The sequence below is a fragment of the Elgaria multicarinata genome, chromosome 10 (genome assembly GCF_023053635.1).
Source record: "Elgaria multicarinata webbii isolate HBS135686 ecotype San Diego chromosome 10, rElgMul1.1.pri, whole genome shotgun sequence".
Lineage (NCBI taxonomy): Eukaryota > Metazoa > Chordata > Lepidosauria > Squamata > Anguidae > Elgaria > Elgaria multicarinata.
The window spans coordinates 55,583,171-55,607,407 of record NC_086180.1 but is presented as its reverse complement, the minus strand read 5'-3'; the positions used below and the strand labels follow the sequence as shown (position 1 = coordinate 55,607,407).

General features: G+C 43.8%; 1 protein-coding gene across 1 annotated transcript; it reads right to left on the bottom strand.

Moving 5' to 3' along the window:
- Positions 1–317: 317 nt before the first annotated feature.
- Positions 318–8,786, bottom strand: COMMD8 (COMM domain containing 8). The gene is made up of 5 exons (XM_063135260.1): positions 8,726–8,786; positions 6,764–6,919; positions 4,687–4,839; positions 2,915–3,070; positions 318–936 (listed from the first exon to the last, which is right to left on the bottom strand). The coding sequence occupies exons 1-5, from the start codon at positions 8,765–8,767 to the stop codon at positions 916–918; spliced, it is 528 nt and encodes a 175-aa protein (XP_062991330.1). The 5' UTR covers positions 8,768–8,786; the 3' UTR covers positions 318–915.
- Between the last annotated feature and the right edge of the window lie 15,451 nt (positions 8,787–24,237).

The following is a 24,237-nucleotide window of genomic DNA, read 5'->3' as shown; positions in this document are numbered from 1 at the left end:
GTGGCTTTGCAGGCAGATTGACAAAAGACTTTTAGGGCTTACTTATGCACCCAACAGGGGGGAAAAATACTACTGCCCCTGTTTCCAGTGAAACAGTTCAAAATTGTTTGAGATACCTGCTTTTGTTTGATTTCAACTCTTGTTTTTCTTGCAACTCCTTTCCTACCTTTCTAGTCAGTTGAACACTCAAAATTTTCAAAATTTATGTTACCCCACCTGGAAGAAAAAGTCATGATACCCCAAATCCTCAAACTGTAAACCCTCTGACAGCACTGTGAAGCAGCCAGCATTGCAGTACTTTTGCCACTTTTTCCCCATATATTAAGGACTACTCTGCATTCAAACATCTGAGAGTGCTCCCAGAGCCTTGTTCAATCTGAGACTCATATTTATCCACATCTTTTATTGCGTTTAAGAATAGGACTTAATCTGGATAACAAGCCATCTTTCCTCTACAGCATGGAAACACATCAAAACATTTTGCCATTAAGTATGAAAATGGTTTTGTAGACCTACTCTGTAATCTACTTATATAAATTCCAAGCAAAACAGAAAAGGAATGTTTGCACCAAGTTCTGTGAGGTAATTGTTTGCTGCTTTGCTAGAAACACGAGAAGACAAGGTCCAGGCGTCTTCAAGATCTCTGATTAATTCTTTAACACGGTGCCCACAACTTCTCATAAATGCTGCAGCAGTCTGACAAAGCTATGTTCCTTTCAGCATGCCCACAAGTTAGTCACAATGTGCCTTACTATTTATTTTGATCTACTGAAGATCAAAAGTCTGACTCATGGTAAACTTGTGAATAAAGTTTCTTGTCTCCCACTTTTATGTGCTGACATTAGCAGTTCAAAAGCATAACTCCTGTAGTTTTGTCCATTTTTCCATCAACGAGAGTATCACAGATAGTTGGCATCATTTCAGTTGCTGGACAACCTTCAAGGAAAAAAATGGAAGCAGTAAGTCTACATGACAAATCAGAACAACTCTGCATGTTCTCAAACTCTAATAATGCCTTACATAGACTTTTTAAATATTTCAAGGTGAACAACATGCCAGAAAATTTTCCCGTGTTCTCATAGGAACCATATGATAAAAAGCCAATTGTGTACACACAACTAAGAGATGGATTCCCAAACTTCTCCCATAAGGCAAATAGTAGACTTTCATATGACTAATTTAACAAAATAACTTTCTGCTGTGTCCAAGGAAGGAGTTGGGCAATTATATTCATTCACAGCTTTATTTTTTTTTAAAAAAAGATATTTTCTAGCCCTTGCAGACCCTGAGATGTGAGGCAAAATATGCAGCCAATATTCTGCCCATTGGTTTTATGAGAAATGAATTTGCTCCCCACTTTCAGTGGTTTTAGCCAATGAATGAAGTCATAGCAATGGATAACACGTACAGTATCTAGAGAAGGAAATGTCTGGTTCATTTCTGGGCCTTTTGGGCACCTTTTTTGTTAGAAAATAATTGCTGTCTCATATAAAAAAACCCAATTTAGAAATCCAAGTGCTTCGTATAGCTGAGATTGAGCAGTAGTATGTTCACTAAAAAAAAAGGTAACAAGAGTTCATGATTTTTCTATCCCAGGGCTTGTTAATGTTTTTTCTAAGTTATTGAACATTAACTAGAGTTACCCTGACAATGTGGTCAGAAAAAAGTTATTATACCACTCATATTGCAGGGTTGTGGCTGCAAAGTTGCCCAGTGTTATAATTCCCTGTGTGTGTTAGAGTACTATATAACAGATCTGCAGTATTATTATCCAGTCTCTTCATGTTTTGTTTTTAGAGAACTGCAGAGGGACTGTGAAGTTGATTATAACAGCAGTGCAATTTATTAAGGGCTAGAGGGGGCTATTTGTGTGTGTATATAACTTTAAGAGACTCCTGCCATTATGGGCTCTTGCAGGACGCCCAAGACCTCCCCAACCTCTGCCTTTTAGTGCAGGCCTTTTAGTGAGACAGTGTGGCATACAGCTCTTCAGAAGTTAGTTTTTTCATGTATTGCAGTGATAAATAACCCTGTTCTGAAGGTACCTGAATCTATTGTGCATTGCCTAGGAGGGAGAGCCAGTATGGTGTAGTGATTAGATGGTTGGACTGGGGAGAACTGGGTTCTAGTTCTCATTCTGCCATGAAACTCACTGGGTGACTTTGGGTCACTCTGTCTCTCAGCCTAACCTACCTCACAAGGTTGTTGTGATGATAAAATTTAAGAGGAGAACCTTGTAATCTGCCTTGAGATCCTTGAAAGTGGAAAATGGTGGGATATAAATGTAGTAAAAAATAAAAATAAAATAAAAATTAATAGGAGAGGACTGAATGCTGAGCAGGTCACTCTCTCACACACAATATTAACCATGCCTTTGAAAGACATCAGTGAAAGAATTCAGGGTTTCAGGTGCTGGTAGCAAGATATTGTTCAGACGCCAGGCCTACCCACTGAGAAACAACTGAAGGGATAGAAACTTCAGTTTGTAACTGGTATACAAACTTCTCAGAAGCCAGATCTATCTAGAGGCTCAAGCCTTGTCACTTCTCAAGTCACCAAATCTACCAGAAATAGTGGCCCTTTTTGCTGATGCTATCAGGGCTTCTTTAAAGTATTTATTTATTTATTGCACTTATATACCGCTCCCATAGCCAGGGCTCTCTGGGCGGTTTACAGAAATTCTAAAATTAAGATAAAAATGAGTATACAAAATTTAAGTATGCAACCATACACAAAATGTGCCATCCCAGGAAAAATATGCAGCTCCAAAGGAACATTGCCACAATTCAAAATTCAAGCCATGCAAAAGCTGTATTGTTAGCCAATGTAAAAAATGGCTGATAACATTGTAAAAGATGAAGTGAACAGGCTCCTCTAGAATCCTCAGCCCTGATCAAGCACACCCGTTTCACACCTTATTAGCTGCTTCCAATGCATTAATCAGGCTCTGTAACTCTTCCTTATTCATTTCTACGGAGAACAACTTGATGTCACCATTCTGTGTCAAATCCAGATCAAGGTTTAGGAGTGGCATTTGCAGCACGGAGAGCTTGTCACTAGAGAGGGCAAGCTGTAAAGGAGAACAAAACGAGACCCAGTCAATTTAGACCAGCTTTACATCACAACAAATGAACTTCATATGAATTGAGGCTGAAAGGCTGACAATGCTTTCTTCTTAGCTATATAATAATGGTTGTGTACATTCGAAAGAACTCACTTCTCGTGGTGTCTATACAGTTTGGGTGCAAACATATTTGGTGAAGGTTACAATCTGACTCCTGGCTCTGGTGGCTGTTCCAGAAGTACAGAATTCTTCCCTTTCCTCTGGAGACACATGCCAAAATCGAAAGTACTCATGGCTGGACACAATGATGTGGGTTTTTCAGATTGGGAACTGATTTTGGATTATTTTGACATCTTATTTAAGAGGGGAAAGTAATGTATTCCATGTTAATCTTATGTGCCAAATAAATACCTCAAATGACTTTTTTTCATAGCAAAACTAGGGGCCTAGAAAATACTCCAAAAAATTTGAGGGAGTTTTTATTCCTGGAGGGGGAGCATTGGGAACAGTTGCTTTATGTTCCCAAAACCGCTTCCCCAACCTGGTGCCCTCCAGATATTTTGGACTACAATGCCCAGCATTCCTGACCATTGGCCATGCTGTCTGAGGCTGATGAGAGCTAAAGTCCAAAATATTTAGAGGCTACCATTTTGGGGAGTGCTATCTTAAAGCAACAAGTTTACTTTAGATCTATAAAGATTCTGTGAAAGTGCTACTTTGTTTTTTTGTTTTTAGTATTTTTCAATTTTCTCCCAAATTTTCATCCCCCCCCCCCCCGGCTTTAAAACATTTGAAAATGTTACATCTCTAAGCATTACATATTTGAATTTAAATATCTGAGATGGGAGGCATTCAGGATTGATTTGGTGTAGGAAAATTCTCATCTACATCTTTTTGATCTTAAAAATCTTAAATAAAAAGAACAAGTTTTTATTACCAATTCCCCAATTTTATGAAGGTTTCATGCTCTTTGTTCTTCTCTTTGCCTCCCTCCCACAGGACTCCCATCTTAAATTAGGTGGTAAGTTTTTGGGCATGAACTTGCCCCTTTAAATTCTCTGTAAACTATTTCATTCCTGAACAATTGGGATGGAGGCAGGGCAAAAACCAAAGAATGTAGTGGCCTGGTTGCTAAATTTAACCCCTGAATAGTCAAACTATCCCAATACTCATTTATGATCTTTATAGCCCCAGCTAAAGACCTTCCTCCTCCAGGAAGGAAGGAAGGACAGCAGCTAGCAATACATGGGCTACACCGTACCACCCACTTCTGGTTATTATCTATTTGAGTCCAGAACTGAAATTGCACCAATCTAGAATTTTCAGCAGCATCCAGCCATCCTGACAGAGGCAAACAACATGACTCTTTTACAGTCTAGTTGCCAATTACCGATCTAAACAAAAAAACATATAAAGTTAACCATATAAAGTTAATAAAGTTAAAGGTTTGTGGAGTAAAGGTAACAAAAGGAACTTCTTTCAGTTTCTTCTCATTTAACTTTGCTTCAGACACCTTTGTATGTCCATCCCCAGTGGATCTGCCATAGCCTATATTCCCAGGCTGGACCCTGCACGTTGTCTGAATGTTCCTAGACAACTGAGAATGAAAATATTGCTCTCACCTTTAACTGCCAGTCAAAATCTAGGAGCTGTGAGGAACAGATGGCATTTGTTCTTTCAACCAAGGCCTGTCGTATATCGTGTTTCCTGCCTTTCAAGCAAGTCATGGCTGCTCTTTGAGAGTCAGAATTCAGCACACTCAATGGCTGAATGGCCTGCAAAAGAGAGACCATCATTATGTAGCTTTTAAAAATACCTTTTGCATATAGAAGGAGAGAGATTAGGGAGGCACAGAGAGAACCGGATGCCATTTCTGCTGTTACTCCAAGCGTTGACTAAAATTATGGGCCTCCAGTCCTGCAGCTGGGAACCACATGTGTACTACCTCTAAACAAAGCTGCTCCCACTACTCAAATAGTCATGGAACAAGTAACTGGACATACAGTATCTGTGGTGCTGTGAGATCCCAAACTACACACTTTAACTAGCCTTCAACAGCAGAGCCACATGCAAGGAAGTGCTTGAAACAGGGATGCAACTGTGTAGTACACTGTAAAAAATAAATGGCATCCATCAGTGCCCAGCAAGTACCTTTAAAAAAAAAAGTCTTACTAATTCAATTGGAGAGAACTAAGCAAATACTAAACTCCATGGGACCTAAACTGCTTGATTTGGGTTGGATCATGCCCTTGCAACTTCTTAAGTCTTTACGAATTATATTTGGTTTTGGTGAAGGTATATTGGATCATTGCTCTTCCTTAGTCCTATTCAGGCATTCTGTACCTGAATAGGGCAAACCCACAAGGAGAGGGAGCAATTCAGCCCTGGCCCCTCCATCATTGCCTTATTGTCCTCTTATCTGCAGAGGGTGACTTTCTGAAGAGGAGAGCCTCCTGTAGCCATAAAGGCTCTCCATACAAGCCAAAATGCAGATTTTCCAGCATTCTTGCTCATGCATAGAATCGATAAAGGAGCTTCTCCTCTTCAGACAGTCACCCTCCACAAGTTGAGAGCGAAAAAAACATGACTGAGGAGAGGAGCAGATTTGCCCTATTCAGGTTCAGAATGCCTAAATAGGGCTCTTGCCTCTCAAAGCTGAGACACTTAAATATGGAACTTAACAAAAATACAAAGGACATAATTGTACTTACAGTATGCATTGCTTTTCTGTGCTTATATTTAATTTTTCTCAGTCAACCTTGACATTTTTATACTGAAAAGCAGCTTAGAAACGTTTCTAATATGACCAGAGGATTAATGGTCACTGAGACATTGCATCTCCTGCCTCCCAGGAACAAGCACTATCCCATCAAGCAAAGAGAAGACTAGCCCGGCCATATCCATAAACCAAAGGAGCAATGGTACGGGGCTTGCTTCCCCACTCCTGTTATAGTTCCACTGCTGTTGGCACTCACCACCTAGGTTCACTATAAGTGAGTTCTTTAGTCAGTGGCCTGGTTCACACAACTCCCCTCCCTGCATCATTTATTTAAGCCATGGTGGGCTGCAGAGCATGCACACAGTCATTTTGAGTATTCAACCCACAAAGGGGCTTTGCCATAGTTTGTTGTGTCATCCGAACCAGAGCTGCAGGAGTTGTTTGAGGGTTAAACAACTGTCAAACAACCCCTAGTGTGCTGTAGGATTATTTGAGGGTTGTTTAAGGCACAGTGGGGTGCTATTATGTGCAAACTTGGTCAGTGTTTTTTATACAATGTAGATTCTAATAATAATAATAATGATGATGATGATGCAATAATTTTAATACATGTTGTTTAATTAAATATATAATTTGGAATAACATTCAATTTTAAAGGGCGTTTCTTCTCGGACTTATTAATCTATGGCATGCCAAGCTGTTTGAGTAATCTGTACTGTTTGAATTTTTATTCTCTTGATATAAGCCCCTTTTCTAACTTCTGATAGATGTTATACAACATAACTCACTTATAAGCTTTTATAATTGAAAGTTACATACTCTGTTAATCTTATAGTGGATGCATGCTGAAGATAAGCGAAGTCCTGCTTATAACATTTCTGATAACAGTGTTCTTTACATACATACATTTTGGCGTCGAACAGCAAAACCAAGACTTTCTTTTCTACGTCACATCTGATTTAACAGGTACTCATTCATACCTCTGCATCCGAGAGATCTTTGCCAACTGCATTTTTGAAATATGCCATAGTTTGTTCCAGAACCTCCATCCATTCTGTCAAATTCCAAATAGTGTTATAGTCTTGATATCGAGGGTACGCTCGTCCACACATCCCATCAACTACTTTGTGAAAGAACTGGAAGAAATTAGCATAAACAAGTTTTAAAAAGAAGACTTGGTTCCAACAACTCCAAGCAATCTATGGGCCACTCTTCATTTAGTATCAATACAAAATAATACCATGACAGATTGCTATATGGTTATACTTGGTAAATTCGTAAGCAGAAATTTACACCTAGAGCTTTGTAAATTTATACTCTGTAAATTTGTAATCACAAGTGCCAAACAGGACCACGGCATATCTATGTTGCTATTTAATACCTGATCATTTTCAATGAACAGCTTAGTCCCATACAAATTGTGTGCTGAAATTAATTAAAAATAACAACAAACTATCCTGTGGGGCTCTGGGAATGCCTTTCAGGATCCTACGAGGACAGAGAATTCCGCTGAAGTTCTTGACTGAATAATCCAAATCACCTCTAATATAGAGATGGGTCAGAACCAGATGCAATTGTAGATCACCTGTTGTGTCTCAACAATGTTTGTGTGCGCGCGTGCGTGTTCTTCCTTTAAACCACAGCCAGCAATGCCAAACCTATAGCGCAGCCGCATCAGCACAAACACGTCCTTGTAGGGGGCTTTCAAAAAAAAAAAAAAAGGCTGGGGCATGAGGGAGCTGGCTCAAGTGTGCCCGAAAGACGGACTATTTGTTTAAAGCGACTCCTTTTAAAAGAAAGGGGGGGGAGGCTTTAACATTTACTGTGCCACCTCGGAGTCCTGCATCACGTATTTCTTCTTCCTGCTCAGCATGGAAGTGAGGTGTTGGGAGGTTGGGAAGCATCTTAATAGCCAGTGTATGCTTGCTTTCAAGGCTTCTTCCTGCCCGGCTGAAATGGCAGATTCCTTCGCCCATCCAGGCAGGAAAGAAAGCCTATTGAAGATAGCACTGGCGGTAGCCAGAGGGATCCCAGCTTTCTTTCTGCAGGTTAGAAAGGAAGGCGGCTCCTTGCCTTGCTTTTTGGAGTCCTCCCCTTTTATTGAGAGTCACATAGACAGGGAACAGGGGCGTTTTCAATGCTTCCTAGTACACAGGGCTGCAACCTTAAAAAACCAGGCAGACATGCACACTTCCTTGCCTGGCGAGCCCTTGGCTAGAGTTTTCCGCTTCTCTTCCTCGTCTACAGACCCGGAGCTCTTGGTTCCTCTCTTCTCTGCGCAAATAAGGTTAGAAAAAGAGAAGCGGGCGAGGACTGAGGATGACAAACCTCCTCCAAAACCTCCGTGTCCTTTACCAAGAGCAACGGCGGAGGGGGAATGGGGCAGAATAATCCATTGCGTTCTCCTCACTTTGTCTCGGCAGCACGATTTTACGCAGAAGCACTTTACTTCTCATAGAAGTAAACCTACTCAGAAGCAAGCCCCACTGAGCTCAGTGGCACTTATTCCTAGAAACATGAGCTGACCCTGGATCCTAAACACGCTGAGGACTGGACTGGAGCAGTAAAGAGACAAGATCTCCGTCGGTGTATTTCTTTTAAGGACACCCTTGCAGAAGTATAGATTGCTGTTATTCCATCAAAGTGAAATTTGGATTCCCCCCCCCTCAAAGCGATAACAATAGGACTTCAGCCTTATATCTAAGTCCCTACATAGGCTTACTCAGAAGTAAGCATCGTTGTGTTCAGTGGGATCTCCGAGATGTTTAATCTACAGCACAAGTCTATGCATGGCTACTCAGTAGTAAGTCCTAGTGAAGGCTCGTCATCCTACCCTCGCTCAAAGTAGACAAAAGGGAACCGCCTAACCCAACTACAGCCACCTTCTTGCTCCTTCCCGCTCCGGGCACATACAAGCAGACCCTCCCCCGTCCGCAACTCACCTGCAAGGTTTTATCAGCCGGCAGCTTTTCTATCAGCTCCATCTTGTTTCACCTCTGGCCCCGCCCCCACCGGATTGCCACTGCGCGCGCGCAGTCTGAGCCTAGTCCCCGCCCTCCCGGCGGGTGGGAAGAGAGCAGGGCCACGTGATCTTTCCTTGGCCTATCCGCCCTATCACAGCATCCTACGAAACTGGCTTATGCTTCGGCGTCCGCCTTCCGCTTTACAATAGGAAAGGAAAGTAGAATTCCTTGGTAGCGCACGGGAAACTTTTCTTCCGTCCTCCTTTCTTCTCACTCGCTACTACTACTACTTATTTATTTATTTAGCACCATCAATGTACATGGTGCTGTACAGAGTAAAACAGTAAATCGCAAGACCCTGCCGCATAGGCTTACAATCTAATAAAATCATAGTAAAGCAATAAGGAGGGGAAGAGAAAAGTAAAGCTTTATTGTTTCAACAACTATAGATAAGGGGAATGCAAACTCTGTTACTAGAGGCAGTTCTTGAATTAGCCTCGCTGCTAATCAGGGGCATTTCTGACTGGGATGGCAGGTTTTTCTCAATCCAGAAAAATAATTATTTTATTTTTGCAGGAGTAGCCATGTTAGTGTATTACTGAAGAAGAACAGTCCAGTTGTACCATAAGACTTTTTAATTATTTTATTTATTACACATAACGTAATAAAATACGAAGTTAGGCTTCCAGATGGATGGCAGATCCTGCTCTTTTGAAATCATTAGCAAAGCTCCCTTTGAACCTTAAGGATGCAACATTGCAAGTGACATGTGCACAAGGACTGGTTCTCCTTAAAGATGATAGAATCTGCTGTCTATGGTTAATATTTTATGAGTATTGTTATACTTATGGAGCAAGCGTCAGGTCTAATATAAATTGGTTTTATCCTTTTGAAAGCAAGACTGGTAAACAGTGCCTTTTATTGCCACCATTTCTGTTGGTGGAAAAAATATGCACGCTTTATAGTTGTGCAGAACTTGTTCCCCATAAAATATATGGCACAACACCTTATTTGTCATTGATCACCACGAAATTGCTGGGTTCTATGGGAGGAGGAGAATGTTCATCAAATGACATTGGGATTAGGCAAGGAGTAGGTTAAAGGGCTGAATTATAGGGGGAAGGAATTTGTGAAAATGTAAAAACTTCTCTGGTAGTTATGGGGTTAATAATATAATATTGCAAGGGGTTTAATCCTAAAATACTGTTCTCAAGTGTTTCTAACACATGCCACTATTTTTGGCATGGTTTTTCATATAAAGGGGTCATTCTAGTCCATCCATTATGGCTTTTATACTGTTTCCAGGTGGAAAAGAAAAGAAACCTATTCCCATTGCCCTGAAGTGTTGCAAATGCAGAGATGCATTATCTTAAATTCAGTTCCTTCAAACGAGTTCCTGGCTATGGTGTGGGCAGTAACTGAAAAGTTTCAGCATTATCTTTCTCCAACACAATTTGGGTAAGGTCATGGGTGGCCGCCTGTAGCATTTTCCCCAGGATACCAACCACTGATTCAGCAGTGCCCTCCGATCCTGATAGTGTGGAGTTTTGGGTGCTCAGCCTGCCCCTGCCACTGGCTGCCTTGATTTGGGTGTGCTTCTCCCATGTCTCAGAGAGCCAACAGCTGTATTTGTTGTGTAGCGAGGAGAGATGGTATGCTCAGATCCTGAAGCCCCGGTCCTGGGCATTTGCTGTAGCATCTTACTGCACCGGTTCCTCTCTGCTGTGCTTCTATTCTGGTTGATGTCACTGGGAGTGAGCTTCAATTTCTGTCTTCTCATCTCCACTGAAGAATTGGGATGCCTTCACTCCTGCAAAGCCTAATGAGCGTTAGCTTGCTTCATGGATGGCTCTCTCTGAAGAACGCTGAAAGCTGTGTGTACTGACTCTGCGGTGTTTTCCCTTCCAGTGAGGAACCCACCTTGTCCAAGCACCCCAGCAGCCTGTGGCTTCATGGATCGCTTCATTGTCCTGGGAAGTTGACCCTGGTTTCTAGCAGAGGACTGGCCAAGCTGTGAAGCAAGCCATACCATTGAGATGCCATGGACCCGTCTCTGAGGACCACCAGGCTCTTTAAAATCAGCGGGAGGTTCTTTGTCCTTCCCTCGGACCCGTGTCTCAGCAGCCTGATTGGTCTATGCTTGGCTTTTCCCATGGACATGGCTCCTCATGGTCTGCCTGCTTGTCTCCGATGCTTGTTTTGAGCTGCTGCGGCCTGAGCCCAGGCATCACGCTCTTTTGAATTTGCAGAACAATCTTGGCCCTGGCATTCTTTTGATCATGCTCCACCTTTTCTTGATAGTCCTTCAACAGCTGGCTCCTGTTTGCCAAGCCATTTACAGTCCCGGGTGCTGTCAGACTTTCTCAATCGGCGTAAATGATGCTTGGTGGGTGACACTGTGCTGGTCCACTTCTCCTTTCGTGGGGGCTGGGCAGTTGAACCACCTCCGTCTCTGAATCAGCCTCAGGAGAGACAGGCAGAGGAAGAGACTGACTGGACCTGTATCCTTCTCCATTGCACAAATCCCTTCCATCTCCCCCAGCTGTGGGGGAGGAAACACCCTTTACCTCTTGTAATTCTCTCCTCCTCATCTGAGGAGGCTTCCTCGGGTGCAACCCTAACAGGAGCTGCCACCACAAATTTACTGTAATAATCAGTCATTACAAGCAAGTATACTTATCCATCTCGGCCACACTCCAACTTCAAGTGACCCAGTGCCACAGGCTGCAGTTTACTGAAGATGGCAGACTACAGAGCTTGGCTTTGGAAATGGGAACAAATACAATTTTTGTTAGTTGCTCTTTGTCATATCTTCCTGCAACCCTTCTTGATTACCACTAATATGCTAAGAATTATCTCATTAAAATGGCATTACATATGTTCCAGAAATTAATCTACTTACATTTTCTAATGAAGCAAAATCTTAAGTGTTTTTGCATTCTCTGAAAATATCCAGTAAAGGAAATTGTGATAAAAGGAAAAGCCAGTTCCTTTTTATATGCCAATTATGCCCTGTGGTGGAATTTTTAAAAATAATATTATGTTATTCTAATCATAACTGTTATAGACTTTTTTACAAAAATGTTTTACAAAAATGTCTAGTCATAACTGTTATAGACTGTTTTACAAAATGGGATGAAAATATATGGGTTTTTCCCTTTTTAAAAAAGGATTCAAAGGAATTTTGTAAGATGGCAGGAACAGTTTTTTGTGGGTCAGAAAATCAAGTCTTTGTTTACCCAGATAACTCACTTGAAGACTGATGAATCAGTGGAGTGACACATTTTTAAAAATCAACTAGATAGTACAATGTGTCTTTTAAATGTTCTTCCATAGCAAAGTTTTCATTAGAATTTTTGAAAAACTGTCCCCTTGCTGAAAATGCAGATCCATTTTGCCAGATTTTGAAGTACAAACACCTGCAGTCATTTCATTATGAATCATTGGCTGGGTTCACACAATACACTGACCGACATTTGGTGGTTGAGTGTGGGTTGTTTTGAACCGTGGGTTCTTTCTTCAGTTGTTGGTTAGGGTGTTTGTCTGAACCCAGGACATTTTCCACAGGGTGGCTTATTAACTGTGCAGAGTGGGTTATTGTTAACCACCCTGAAGAACCCAACAGCAAACCAAGGTGGCTGCTCAAGGCGACTTGTTAAAAAAGAAAAGAAAAAGTCATGTTCTGTTAATTTGCATTTCCCTGTTTTAAGCTGTAGCAAACTTTTATAGATTGATATATCAATTACCTCCAGTTTTGGGCAGTCCGCCTCAGTATACCAGTTGTTGGGGAGCAATGAGCTGGGGGTGCTACTGTGCTATTGTTCTACATGTGGGCTTTCCGTGAGCATCTGGTTGGTACTGCCTGAACAGAACACTGGACTAGATGGATCCTTGGGTACATCTTGCATGACATTTATGTTCTCATGTGCAGTAGGCTTCAGTGGGAGGTGGGGAACAAGTGGTAGGAAATCCATTAGTCAATGAAAGTCCATGAAAGCCTTCATTCTCTAGCTATCTTCTTTACTTTTTCTACAGGAATTGGGGATGTCACTGTGCAGGGATGCCGTAAGGAGTTTCTTAATATTTTGAAACATGGGGAAGATACTAGTACTCTGGTAGCAAAAGCTGAGACTGGTAGCAAAAATTGAGTCTGCCCGCCTACTTTGGTTAAGGATTAGTACTCCCAATTTAAAACCTATTAAATTTTGTCTGTGCCAAAAAGCTGTCTGTCAGCATAAATGAGAATTTGTTACAGATTGGCTCCATTATTGAAACTTGCAACTTATCCAAGAGATCTTTTTATGTAGTTCCTGCCTGGGGAAAGATGTCTTCCACTCCCTATTTAGTAATTCCTCCAAAACATCTCTCTTCATAGCACTAAACATGGGGAGAGCTGATTGTCTAACCCCTGACAATGGAAATAAGGTGAGCATTACTGTGTTCTGGTAGCCCTGGTTCTCCAGCATGGTGCCAATTGGTCTTTCTTGGTGCCCTCCAGGCTCCCTGCCCCTCCTGACTTTCCTTTTATTTCGTAAGACTGTGTCATTAATTATTATATTTTAACAGGGATGCTCTCATGCTGCAAAGCCAAGTCCTGCTTGCAGCTCAAAAGAGTTTTTTTTTTTTTGTTTGTTTGTTTTGGAGCTCAGAACTCACATCAACCTTGTAGGTTCTCCACCAAGTTACTTTTCTTTTTGTCTCACCATATTCCCTGTGGGAAATGTGTATTTTGAGACCATCCAGGCCCATTATGGCAGCCATTTTATGAATGAGCAAGCCCCTGTGGCAGCCATTTTGAGAGGGCAGCCATGACACTCTCTCAGATGTCTTATGTGCCTACTGCTCCAAAAGATTGAAGACCCCTGAATTTGAAATTCTAAGAAAGCAGGAGCAGTGTAAGACTGCTTTCATGTGATTGTGGGCTGCAGTAGTTTGAGCTACCATGTATCAAGTTTTTAATCAGCTACTACAAGGCTAGCTCTTGTCTTTTTCTGTCCTCACACTGTTATTAAACTGGGCAGTCATGACTTATTTATTTATTTATTTATTACATTTTTATACCACCCAATAGCCGAAGCTCTCTGGGCGGTTCACAAAAATTAAAACCACAAAAAACATCGAACAGGTTAAAAACACAATTACGAAATACAGTATAAAAAGCGCAACCAGGATAAAACCACACAGCAAAGTTGATATAAGATTAAAATACAGAGTTAAAACAGTAAAATTTAAATTTAAGTTAAAATTAAGTGTTAAAATACTGAGTGAATAAAAAGGTCTTCAGCTGGCGACGAAAGCAGTAAAGTGTAGGCGCCTGGCGGACCTCTCTGGGGAGCTCGTTCCACAACCGGGGTGCCACAGTGGAGAAAGCCCTCCTCCTAGTAGCCACCTGCCTCACTTCCTTTGGCAGGGGCTCACGGAGAAGGGCCCCTGTAGATGATCTTAAGGTCTGGGTAGGTACATATGGGAGGAGGCGTTCCTTCAGATAACCTGGCCCCAAACCGTTTAGGGCTTTAAATGTCAATACCAGCACTTTGAATTGGGCCCGGACCTGGACTGGCAGCCAATGAAGCTGGAAAAGGACTGGCGTAATGTGATCTCGTCGGCCAGTCCCTGTTAGTAAATGGGCTGCCCTATTTTGTACCAGCTGAAGCTTCTGGACCGTTTTCAAAGGCAGCCCCACGTATAACGCATTGCAGTAATCCAAGCAAGAGGTTATCAGAGCATGGATAACTGTAGCTAGGCTATCTCTGTCCAGATAAGGGCGTAGTTGGTATATCAACCTAAGCTGATAAAAGGTGCTCTTTGCCACTGAGTTCACCTGTGCCTCAAGTGACAGTTCTGGATCCAAGAGCACCCCCAAACTACGGACCCGATCCTTTAGGGAGAGTGCAACCCCGTCCAGGACAGGGCAAACATCACCTCTTTTCCAAAGAATCGTATGAATTTGGTCCTGAGAAATATTAGAAATCTCTACTGCTCAGAACTATTGTCAGGGCTTTGGTGTTGTGGGCTTGACACAGTTAGATTTGAAGCATTAACATGCTATACTTCTGTAGGCTACTGTAAGGATCATTTGACTTCCTACACAAACACATGCCACTACCACCACCATTTATGGATTCTCACCTGTAATTCCTGTGTCTCATCATAACAGGCATATGTAAGCTTCCTCTTCTGGTATTAGTTCTTCTGCAGGTTTTCAGGAACCCCCATGATGGATTATTGGAGTTTGATTTTCTTCACCCTCCTGTACATGTCAGTACCACCGATCACATATGGGATGTTAGACATAGATATCTGAACTGAAATGCTTTTATTGAGGCCAGAACTTTACAAAGCTGGACAAAGAAATGAGGTATTTCTTAGCTTGGCACAAGTGCTTGAAAGCTGAAGTGACTCCTGTGCTCTTGGTTACACATTCCTTGCCAGTTGAACCTGAAATTTAACATGGGGCAAATCTACACAGAGTCTTCGGGGCGCCTGGAGTGCGCCTGCAGTGCGCCCCGAAATCGATGATGTAGACAGTACCTTAAGCGTTCCAAAAAGAGGAGGAGGAGGAGGAGGAGGCCCCGCATCGCCCCTCGTGGGGACGGGGTGAAGAGTTGCCGGGCCTGGCGGTTTTGCTGGGGAATCGGCTGCGTCCTTGGTGCCACCCACCTGCCCGCCGGCCTCCTGTTGCCAGCGAAAGAGCCACCCGGGTCATAGAGCTCGGCGGAAGACACTGGCGGCGGCTTCTTCCGCTGAGCTTTCCGACTCTTCACCCCGTCCCCGCGAGGGGCGATGCGGGGCCTCCTCCTGCTCCTCCTCCTCCTCTTTTTGGAACGCTTAAGGTACTGTCTACATCATCGATTTTGGGGCGCACTGCAGGCGCACTGCAGGCGCCCCGAAGACTCTGTGTAGATTTGCCCATGCATTCCCTGTTATTAAATGCATTAAATACATTCCCTGTTGTTAAATAATCTGAAGGAAATGGATATATTCTTCACTAAATTGCCAGCAGATGAATGTTGGTGGCCTTAGAAGGGTAGCATAGATTATATTTGAGAAAGTCACTTAGTGGATCATTGACTGTTATTGCTTAATTGTGTTTCTGTACCATTTTGAGAGAAACCTCATCAAAACATGGCCCTCATTCTGTACTGTGTGCTAGAGGGGAAATGCTGTAAAGGTCAGCCTGGAGCTCTCTAGGAGGGCCTCTGGACTAAGAGCTCCACAACACCTACTTTTTCCCCTGGTATGCATCCGCGACTTCCACCTCCGTTTCATTAGCCCATTAAGCACTGGTCACGTTCACGTGCATGCGTTGTTGCACTATTTTGCCTTGTTTACTTTTTCACCTGTGCTGTGTCATTCTTCCTGGTATCACCACCCACCCTGCCCCTTCCCCTTCCCCTTCCCGTTCATTGGGTTTTGTGGTTGATGGACATTCTTTTCTTTCTCTTTTAATTTTTATTTTTGGCTGTTCTGGTTACATAAGTCAAGTATTACATCATTTATATATACACATATATCTATACATTCTGTATCAATTCAGTTACAAATTCCAAGTTTCTTCCTAGATTGGAAGTTAATTTTCTAATATTACCATCCTCCTATTGACTCCAAATGTCTGTATATATCAACGGGGGGGGGGGGGTTCTCCCCTCTTCTTCTTTGTTCATAGACTCGCTTAATTGTTGTTGCACTTTGCTCATTTTTTCTGTCAATTTTTCTAAAAGCAATCTGCCAAACCCTTTGATACCAATTATCATTATGAAGCACTTTGCCATCCTTCCAGTGTTGGGCAATCAGCTATCTTGCCACCAGTAGTAGATAGCTTACTAAATCCTTGTGTAACAGCTTGATATCCAATCCTTTATATAAATTTAACAGTACTAGGTGAGAAGATGGATGAACCCATTGTCCAGTTATTGAGCTAATCTCCTGGAACACTTTATTCCAAAAAGTATTCGCCTTCGGGCATGACCACCACATATGTATATACGTCCCAATTCCCGTGCATCCCCTCCCAACATTCTGGGGATGTCTCTGGGCTCATCATTGATATTTTTCTTGGCGTCAGATACCATCTATAAATCAATTTTAACATCAGTTCCCTATTTCTACATGATACTGTTTTAAATGGACATCTGTACAACAAAGCATTCCAATCTTTCCCCTCAATTCGGATTCCTAGATCAGTTTCCTAAACCATCCTAAGTGGATCCTTTGTACCGATTGCACTTACACAAATTTGAACTCAATCCTTTTGTAGCTTCTTTATATCCCACCACTTGTTGCTCAAACGCCATTAAATTCCTGGTAGTCGCAATTTGTATTTCTGTCTGAGAAGGAAGGTACGTGCTTGTGCGATTTTTATCCATTGTCCTTTTTCTTCTAATTTTTCTGCCAGTTCTTGCCTAATCAATTGTCTATTTTTGAAGAAACTGCTAAGGTGATAGAGTCTTTTGGAATTCCACTTAACTTTTTCCCTGCCTGTTAGTCTTTCTTCAAACTCTGGGTGATAATAAATCGGAATTAGTGGTGAGAATCCTGGTGATAATATTCCCATCCTTGCTTTCCAGACTTTCATAGGAGTTAATGTAAAAGGGTTTCAGCATGATAGAATACTTGCATTTGTCGGGACAAAATAATTACGGGGTGAGATCTAACTCCTGTTTTTTTAGTGGTTGAGGTAAGGGGAAGGGAGACAAAGAGTTTTATGGTCCTGTGGGTAGTGAGAGCCTATTCTTATTTATTTATTTATTAAACTTATATACCGCTCCCATAGCCAGGCTCTCTGGGCGGTTTACAGAAATTCTAAAATTGAGGTAAAAACAAGTATACAAAATTTAACACTCTAAAACACAGAACATACATACATAAAGCATTAAAAACCAAACATGTGGGTAATTAGGATGTGCCGCCATATGCCTGGGCAAAGAGGAAAGACTTAACCTGGCGCTGGAAAGATAGAAGCGTTGGCGTCAGGCGAGCCTCATCAGGGAGATCATTCCACAGTCTGGGGGCCACCACCGAAAAGGCCCTATCCCTTGTTGCCACACTCCGAGCCTCTCTCAGAGTAGGCACCTGGAGGAGGACCTTAGATGTTGAACATAGTGACCGGGTATATTCACGTCGGGAGAGGCGTTCCATCAGGTATTGTGGTCCCAAGCTGTGTAAGGCTTTATAGGTCAAAACCAGCACCTTGAATTGGGCTCGGAAACATACAGGCAGCCAGTGCAAGCGGACCAGAGCAGGTGTTATATGGTCAAACCTTCTGGTTCCCGAAATCACTCTGGCCGCTGCATTTTGCACAAGCTGCAGCTTCCGAACAGTCTTCAAAGGCAGCCCTACGTAGAGCGCATTGCAGTAATCTAACTTGGAGGTTACCAGAGCATGGACAACTGAAGCCAGGTTATCCCTGTCTAGATAGGGGCGTAGCTGGGCCACCAACCGGAGTTTGTAGAAGGCACTCCATGCCACTGAGGTCACCTGAGCCTCAAGTGACAATGATGGGTCTACGAACCTGCTCCTTCAGGGTGAGTGCAATCCCATCCAGAACTGGTAGAACACCCCCCATTCTGTCAGCGGAATCACCTACTAACCGCATCTCAGTCTTGTTTGGATTGAGTCTCAGTTTATTAGCCCTCATCCAGTCCATTGTCGCAGCCAGGCACCGATTCAACACATCCACAGCCTCTCCTGCTGAAGATGAAAAGGAGAAATAGAGCTGCGTGTCGTAAGCATACTGATGACAGCACACTCCAAAGCTCCGGATGACTGCACCCAGCGGCTTCATGTAAATGTTAAACAACATGAGGGACAAAACCGACCCCTGCGGGACCCCATACTTGAGAGTCCACGGGGCTGAGTAATGTTCCCCAAGCACCACCTTCTGTAACTGACCCGCCAAATAAGAGCGGAACCACTGCAGAGCAGTACCTCCCACTCCCAGCTCAGCAAGTTGTCCAAGAAGGATACCATGGTCAATGGTATCGAAAGCCGCTGAGAGGTCGAGGAGAATCAACAGAGTCACACTCCCTCTCCTGTCTTTCTCCCGACAAAGGTCATCATACAGGGCGACCAAGGCTGTTTCCGTGCCAAAACCAGGCCTGAAGCCCGACTGAAATGGATCCAGATAATCAGTCTCATCCAAGAGTGTTTGGAGCTGGCCCGCAACTACCCGCTCAAGGACCTTGCCCAGGAATGGAACATTTGCTACCGGCCTGTAGTTACTAAGATTTTCCGGGTCCAAGGAAGATTTCTTCATGAGTTGTCTCACTACCACCTCTTTCAGACGGTCTGGGACCACTCCCTCTCGTAGAGAGGCATTAATCACCTCCTTAGCCCAGCCGGCTGTTCCATCCCTACTAGCTTTTATTAGCCAAGAGGGGCAAGGATCCAGTATAGAGGTGGTCGCGCGGACCTGTCCAAGCACCTTGTCCACATCCACGAGCTGTACCAACTGAAACTCATCCAAGATAACAGGACAAGCCTGTGCTCTGGACACCTCACTAGATTCAACTGCTATAACACTGGAGTCTAAGACCCGACGGATGTCAGAGATTTTGTCCTGGAAGTGCCTGGCAAATTCATTACAGCGGTCCTCAGAGAGTTCTACAATGTCCTTGGGGCCAGCATCTAATAGCCCCCGAACAACTCTGAAAAGTTCTGCTGGCCGGCAGATTGATGAAGTAATAGTGGCCGCAAAATACTGTTTTTTTTGCTGCCCTTACTGCCTTTGAATATGTTGTATTATATGCACTTAACAAGAGTTGATTACATCCATCTGGAGCTCGCCTCCATCTGTCCTCTAGCTGTCTCCTATTTTGTTTCATCGCTCTCAGCTCTGGGGTATACCACGGAGCCATACGAGCTCTACTCAGGAGAGGGCGCTCGGGAGCAATCCTGTCAATCGCCCGGGTCATTTCTGCATTCCACAGGTCAACCAGGGTTTCGACAGGAGAGCCAGCCCTATCAGCCGGAAAACTCCCCAGAGCCCTTTGGAAACCAATCGGATCCATTAGTCTCCGGGGGCGGACCATCTTAATGGGTCCCCCACCCTTGCAGAGGGGAAAAGCCGCTGTAAGTCTAAACCTCAGCAAGCAGTGATCTGACCATGACACGGGGACTGATGTAAAGTCCCCCACTTTCAGATCACCATCTCCCTGTCCAGTTGCAAAAACCAAGTCTAGAGTATGCCCTGCTACATGCGTCGGTCCGATGGAATACTGGGACAGTCCCATGGTTGTCATGGAGACCATGAAATCCTGACCCGCCCCGGATAAGGTGCCCTCGGCGTGAATGTTGACATCCCCCAGAACCAGTCTGGGGGCTCTCAACAGCACATCCGAGACCACCTCCGTCAGCTCAGCCAGGGAGCCTGTTGAGCAGCAGGGTGGGCGGTACACCAACAGGATCCCTAATCTGTCCCGTTGGCCCAACACAAGGTGCAAACACTCCAGACCAGTAGTTGCATGGACAGGGAGCCTGGAGAGGGAGATGGAATTCCTATAGACCACAGCAACCCCCCCTCCCCAGCCCTCAGGTCTACCCTGATGCTGAACCAAGTACCCCGGTGGGCATAGCTAGGAGACTAACTCCTCCCTGCTCTCCCACCCAGGTCTCGGTTATACATGCCAGATCAGCTGCCTCATCCACAATTAAGTCGTGGATGAGGGAGATCTTATTATGCACCGATCTGGCATTTAAAAGCAGAATCCGGAGGCCCGAGGGCTGGCTGATAGGGCAACCAACAAACCTGCGGGTGCAAGGAGGGCCGGAACTGCTCCGAGTTCCCCTAAACTGGCAAGTCCTTCTCACAACGCCATATCTCCCTCTACCCGTCACTACATTAATGGGCACCCCCTCAGATCCCCCCACTTGGCTCTGTATCCTCCCTCCCAGACACATAGCATAAAACCCACAAAAAGACAGAGGAGACAGACAGAGAAGATAAAAAAGCAGCAACAGGCAGGCAGGTAATATGTGTTTTTTCCCCAAGTGGTGGCGTTGGTTTCCTGGTCCTCTGTCTGCAGACATTGGTCATCTATTAAGGTATCACTCCACTTCCACTCTTCCAGGGTGGCCAGTTGTTTGTCCACAGCTACGTGCCCAAGGCGGAGAGCCCCAGGCCGAGAGCCCTTGTGCTCTCGCCCTTCGGCTCGCGCTTATGTACCTGAAAAGAGGGGTGGAGCAGATGATCACTCTTCAAACACCAAACACTGTTGCCCCACCCGACTCCCAGCAGATCTCCCCTGGTCTCCCAGGAAGCTGGAGGCTTATGTACCTGAAAAGAGGGGTGGAGCAGATGATCACTCTTCAGACACCAAACACTGTCCTCATTCACTCCATAGCTTTATTTCACAAAAGGCCACTTTCAAATAAATAGACTTGGTTGAAAGCTGTAGAGCCTTAACACTGTTTTGTAAACCATAGGGGTTTTTTGTGGTGTAATGAATATCTATTTAATCCAACTCTTACCTGAGTGACATTATTATAATGAAATATTTTAATTAGCCAAAGTAATCTTTCATCAATGTTGGAATCAGCAAACTTCTCCCAAAGGCAGGTCCTATTTATTGAGTCAAATGAGGAAAATAAATCAATGAAAGCTGCATATAATTTTGGGAAGGTCCCTGTGTAGTTTTTTTTTTTTAATTAAGTGGTGAAGGATAAAGCATTGATCTATAGTGCTTCAATCATTTTACAAACCTGCTTGTGCTTCATTGAATTCATTATTTGCTTCCTCCAAGCTATTAATTTTTGTAATAAGTGTTTGGAATATAGTTTGGAGTATAGTTCAGCAGACTTATACGTCTATAACTTTTGGGATCACACATATTTCCTTTTTTAAATATAGAAATAATCACACTAGAGGACCTGCCTGTGGTATTAATATACGTGAAAAGTTTGGCGAGTATAGGAGCGTACCATTCAGGATTGATCTTAAATATATCTTCCACCACTTCCTATAGTGTCACTGGTTGCCACTCTGGTAGGTCTTGATGCTTTTGGAAGTCAAGGGTAGCAGAATATTTATTTGAAAGTTTCTCAAAGATTTTGCTAAAATGCAGCATCCATTCACTAGGGAAAATTAAAGTGTCCTCTGTGAATGTCCCCTCCCCTTTCTCTGCTGTCACGAGTCCCCCAAACCTGGCATCATTCTTATCTAACTGTGGAATGCAGCTTTCATTTAAGTAGATTTTTTAAATAAATCTGTCATTGAGCTGAGATGGCTAGACTAGTTTTCTTAGGTTGATCTAACCTGGCTACCCTGATAAGTCTAGATATAATATTTTCCCCATTCTTGCACTCCTTATACCATATAGATTAGGGATGTGCTCCGCTCCGATTAGGAGCGTAGAAGCAGTAGCGGATTGGCCTGCTCCACCTTACCCAGAGGCGGAGTAGGAGCGGACCGCGGACCCCCTAGAAGCAAGGCGAAGAGAAGCGCCCATTTTTCGGAGCTCCTAGTTCAGGCGGAGCGCTCCGGTCGCCATCTTGAAAACATTTCGCCATAGGATTGCATTGCGGCAAATAATCGCGCATAACTACGTTGTTTTTGAAGCTATCATTCTGAAAATTCTTGTGCACAGAGAGTCGTGGATGGGGGTCATTTTGAGACCACTCTCACCTCTCTGCGTTGTCTGGGTCGCGTGCTATATTTTTGTGAAAATCGGGTCAACCGCGCGGCTCAAACGGCGTTTTCGGCTTTTCGCCCATAGGATTGCATTGAGGGAAAGAATCGGGGATAACTGGGGGGGGTTTAAGCTATCATTCTGAAAATTCTTGTGCACAGAGAGTCGTGGATGGGGGTCATTTTGAGACCACTCGCAACTTTCTGCATTGTACGGGTCGCGGGCTATATTTTTGTGAAAATCGGGTCAACCGCGCGGCTCAAACGGCGTTTTTGGCTTTTCGCCCATAGGATTGCATTGAGGGAAAGAATCGGGGATAACTGGGGGGGGTTTAAGCTATCATTCTGAAAATTCTTGTGCACAGAGAGTCGTGGATGGGGGTCATTTTGAGACCACTCTCAACTTTCTGCATCGTACGGGTCGCGGGCTAGAAGTTTTTAAAAAATCGGCGGGAAAAATACCTTTTTCAAAGGGCTGAGGGGCAGAGTCAGCTCCCGGTCATGATGATCCCAAAGTTGGAGGAGGGCATAGGCAAAACAGGTAACTTGGGATTCTGGGAAACTTCTCTTTCTTCATCTGAACGGGCTTTTCCCCGTGTTTTTTAACACAGTAGCCCCACCAAATGCACAAACACAACCTGAAATCATATACTAAGCCAAGAATAAGAGATAGAAACACAGCACTGCTCCCCACCCTAACCTTGGTGAACAACTGAATCGATGTGGTGCAAGGGGATGAGCTCCCCTAGGGCATCTCATCATGGACGTGCCCCCACTCTCTCCTGCACTGGAAGGCCATTAGAGCCTTCCAAAGAGAGTAAAACGGTGGAGCAATGCCTATCATGAGTTGAAGTGAATGGTCACTTTTCAGTGGTGGAGCAATGCCTGTTATGAGTCGAAGTGAGCGTTTTACTTCTTCTCAGAGCTGTTGGTGGCTGTCAGTGTCTTGAACTGGCAGCTACTTCCCCCTCCCCCGGGCACGTCCCCCTATTGCTGGTAAAAGACAGATATAGCCTTTTTAAAAAAATTCTTCTTGCTGTTTATTGAGCAACACTGCTGCTTTTAATTCCACCCCTCCTTTGTTTATTGATTGATTTATTCCATTTTATATGCATTACTGGCTTATCCTTGGCTCACTTCCTTATGTCCCCAGAAATGCCAGCTGCATGCCTGCCTGCCTTCCCTCCCTCCTCCCCTGCCCACCTCGCAGGGATGTTGTGTGTGGGGTGCCCGATTTTCAAAAATTCGCCAAAAATCAGGGGATGATGGGATTGCTTTGAAACTTGGCGTGCGTGTGTATATCCCCATGAGGTGTCATGGTGCCAAACATGAGGTTTCTAACTTGAACAGAAAAAAAGTTGTATAATTTTTTAGCTTTCAATGCAAGCCTATGGGGGGGGGGGAAACGGAGCTCCGGATCCGGATCCGGAGCTCCGGGCGGAGCGGAGCGGAAGTGGGCGGAGCGGGGGCGGGGCGGAGCGGCCCAATCCGGAAAATGGCGGATCTGCAAGTGAAGCGGAGCGGGGGGTCCGTGCACACCCCTAATATAGATGATGATCGGGTATCTCTTTTTGTGCTAAAGGCAGTTAGGTAAAACATGATTCCAGAGGTGCGTGGAGACTAATATATAGTCCACCACACTGGCACCTCTGTCTGATAGGTAGGTGAAACAGGTCTGGAAAAGAGGGGAAAAAACACCACAAGTGCACTGCAAAAATGCTCTGGTGCTAATGAAAATTCTTACCTTCAATAGGCTTAACGTTTCGAATAAAAAAATCCTTCCGCATTAGCTGCAAGAACAAAATAAGTATGACTTAAACATACTTTTAGAAAAACAATTAATACATTAAACATTACAATCAATGAG

What these genes read in the sequence shown, in the direction of transcription:
- COMMD8 (XM_063135260.1), bottom strand. Translation starts at nt 8,767, where the DNA reads ATGGAGCTGATAGAAAAGCTGCCGGCTGATAAAACCTTGCAG. An exon ending in CGGCTGATAAAACCTTGCAG is followed by an intron (nt 6,920 to 8,725) that starts GTGAGTTGCGGA and finishes AATTTCTTCCAG; the next exon opens with TTCTTTCACAAAGTAGTTGA. An exon ending in ATTTTGACTGGCAGTTAAAG is followed by an intron (nt 3,071 to 4,686) that starts GTGAGAGCAATA and finishes TCTCCTTTACAG; the next exon opens with CTTGCCCTCTCTAGTGACAA.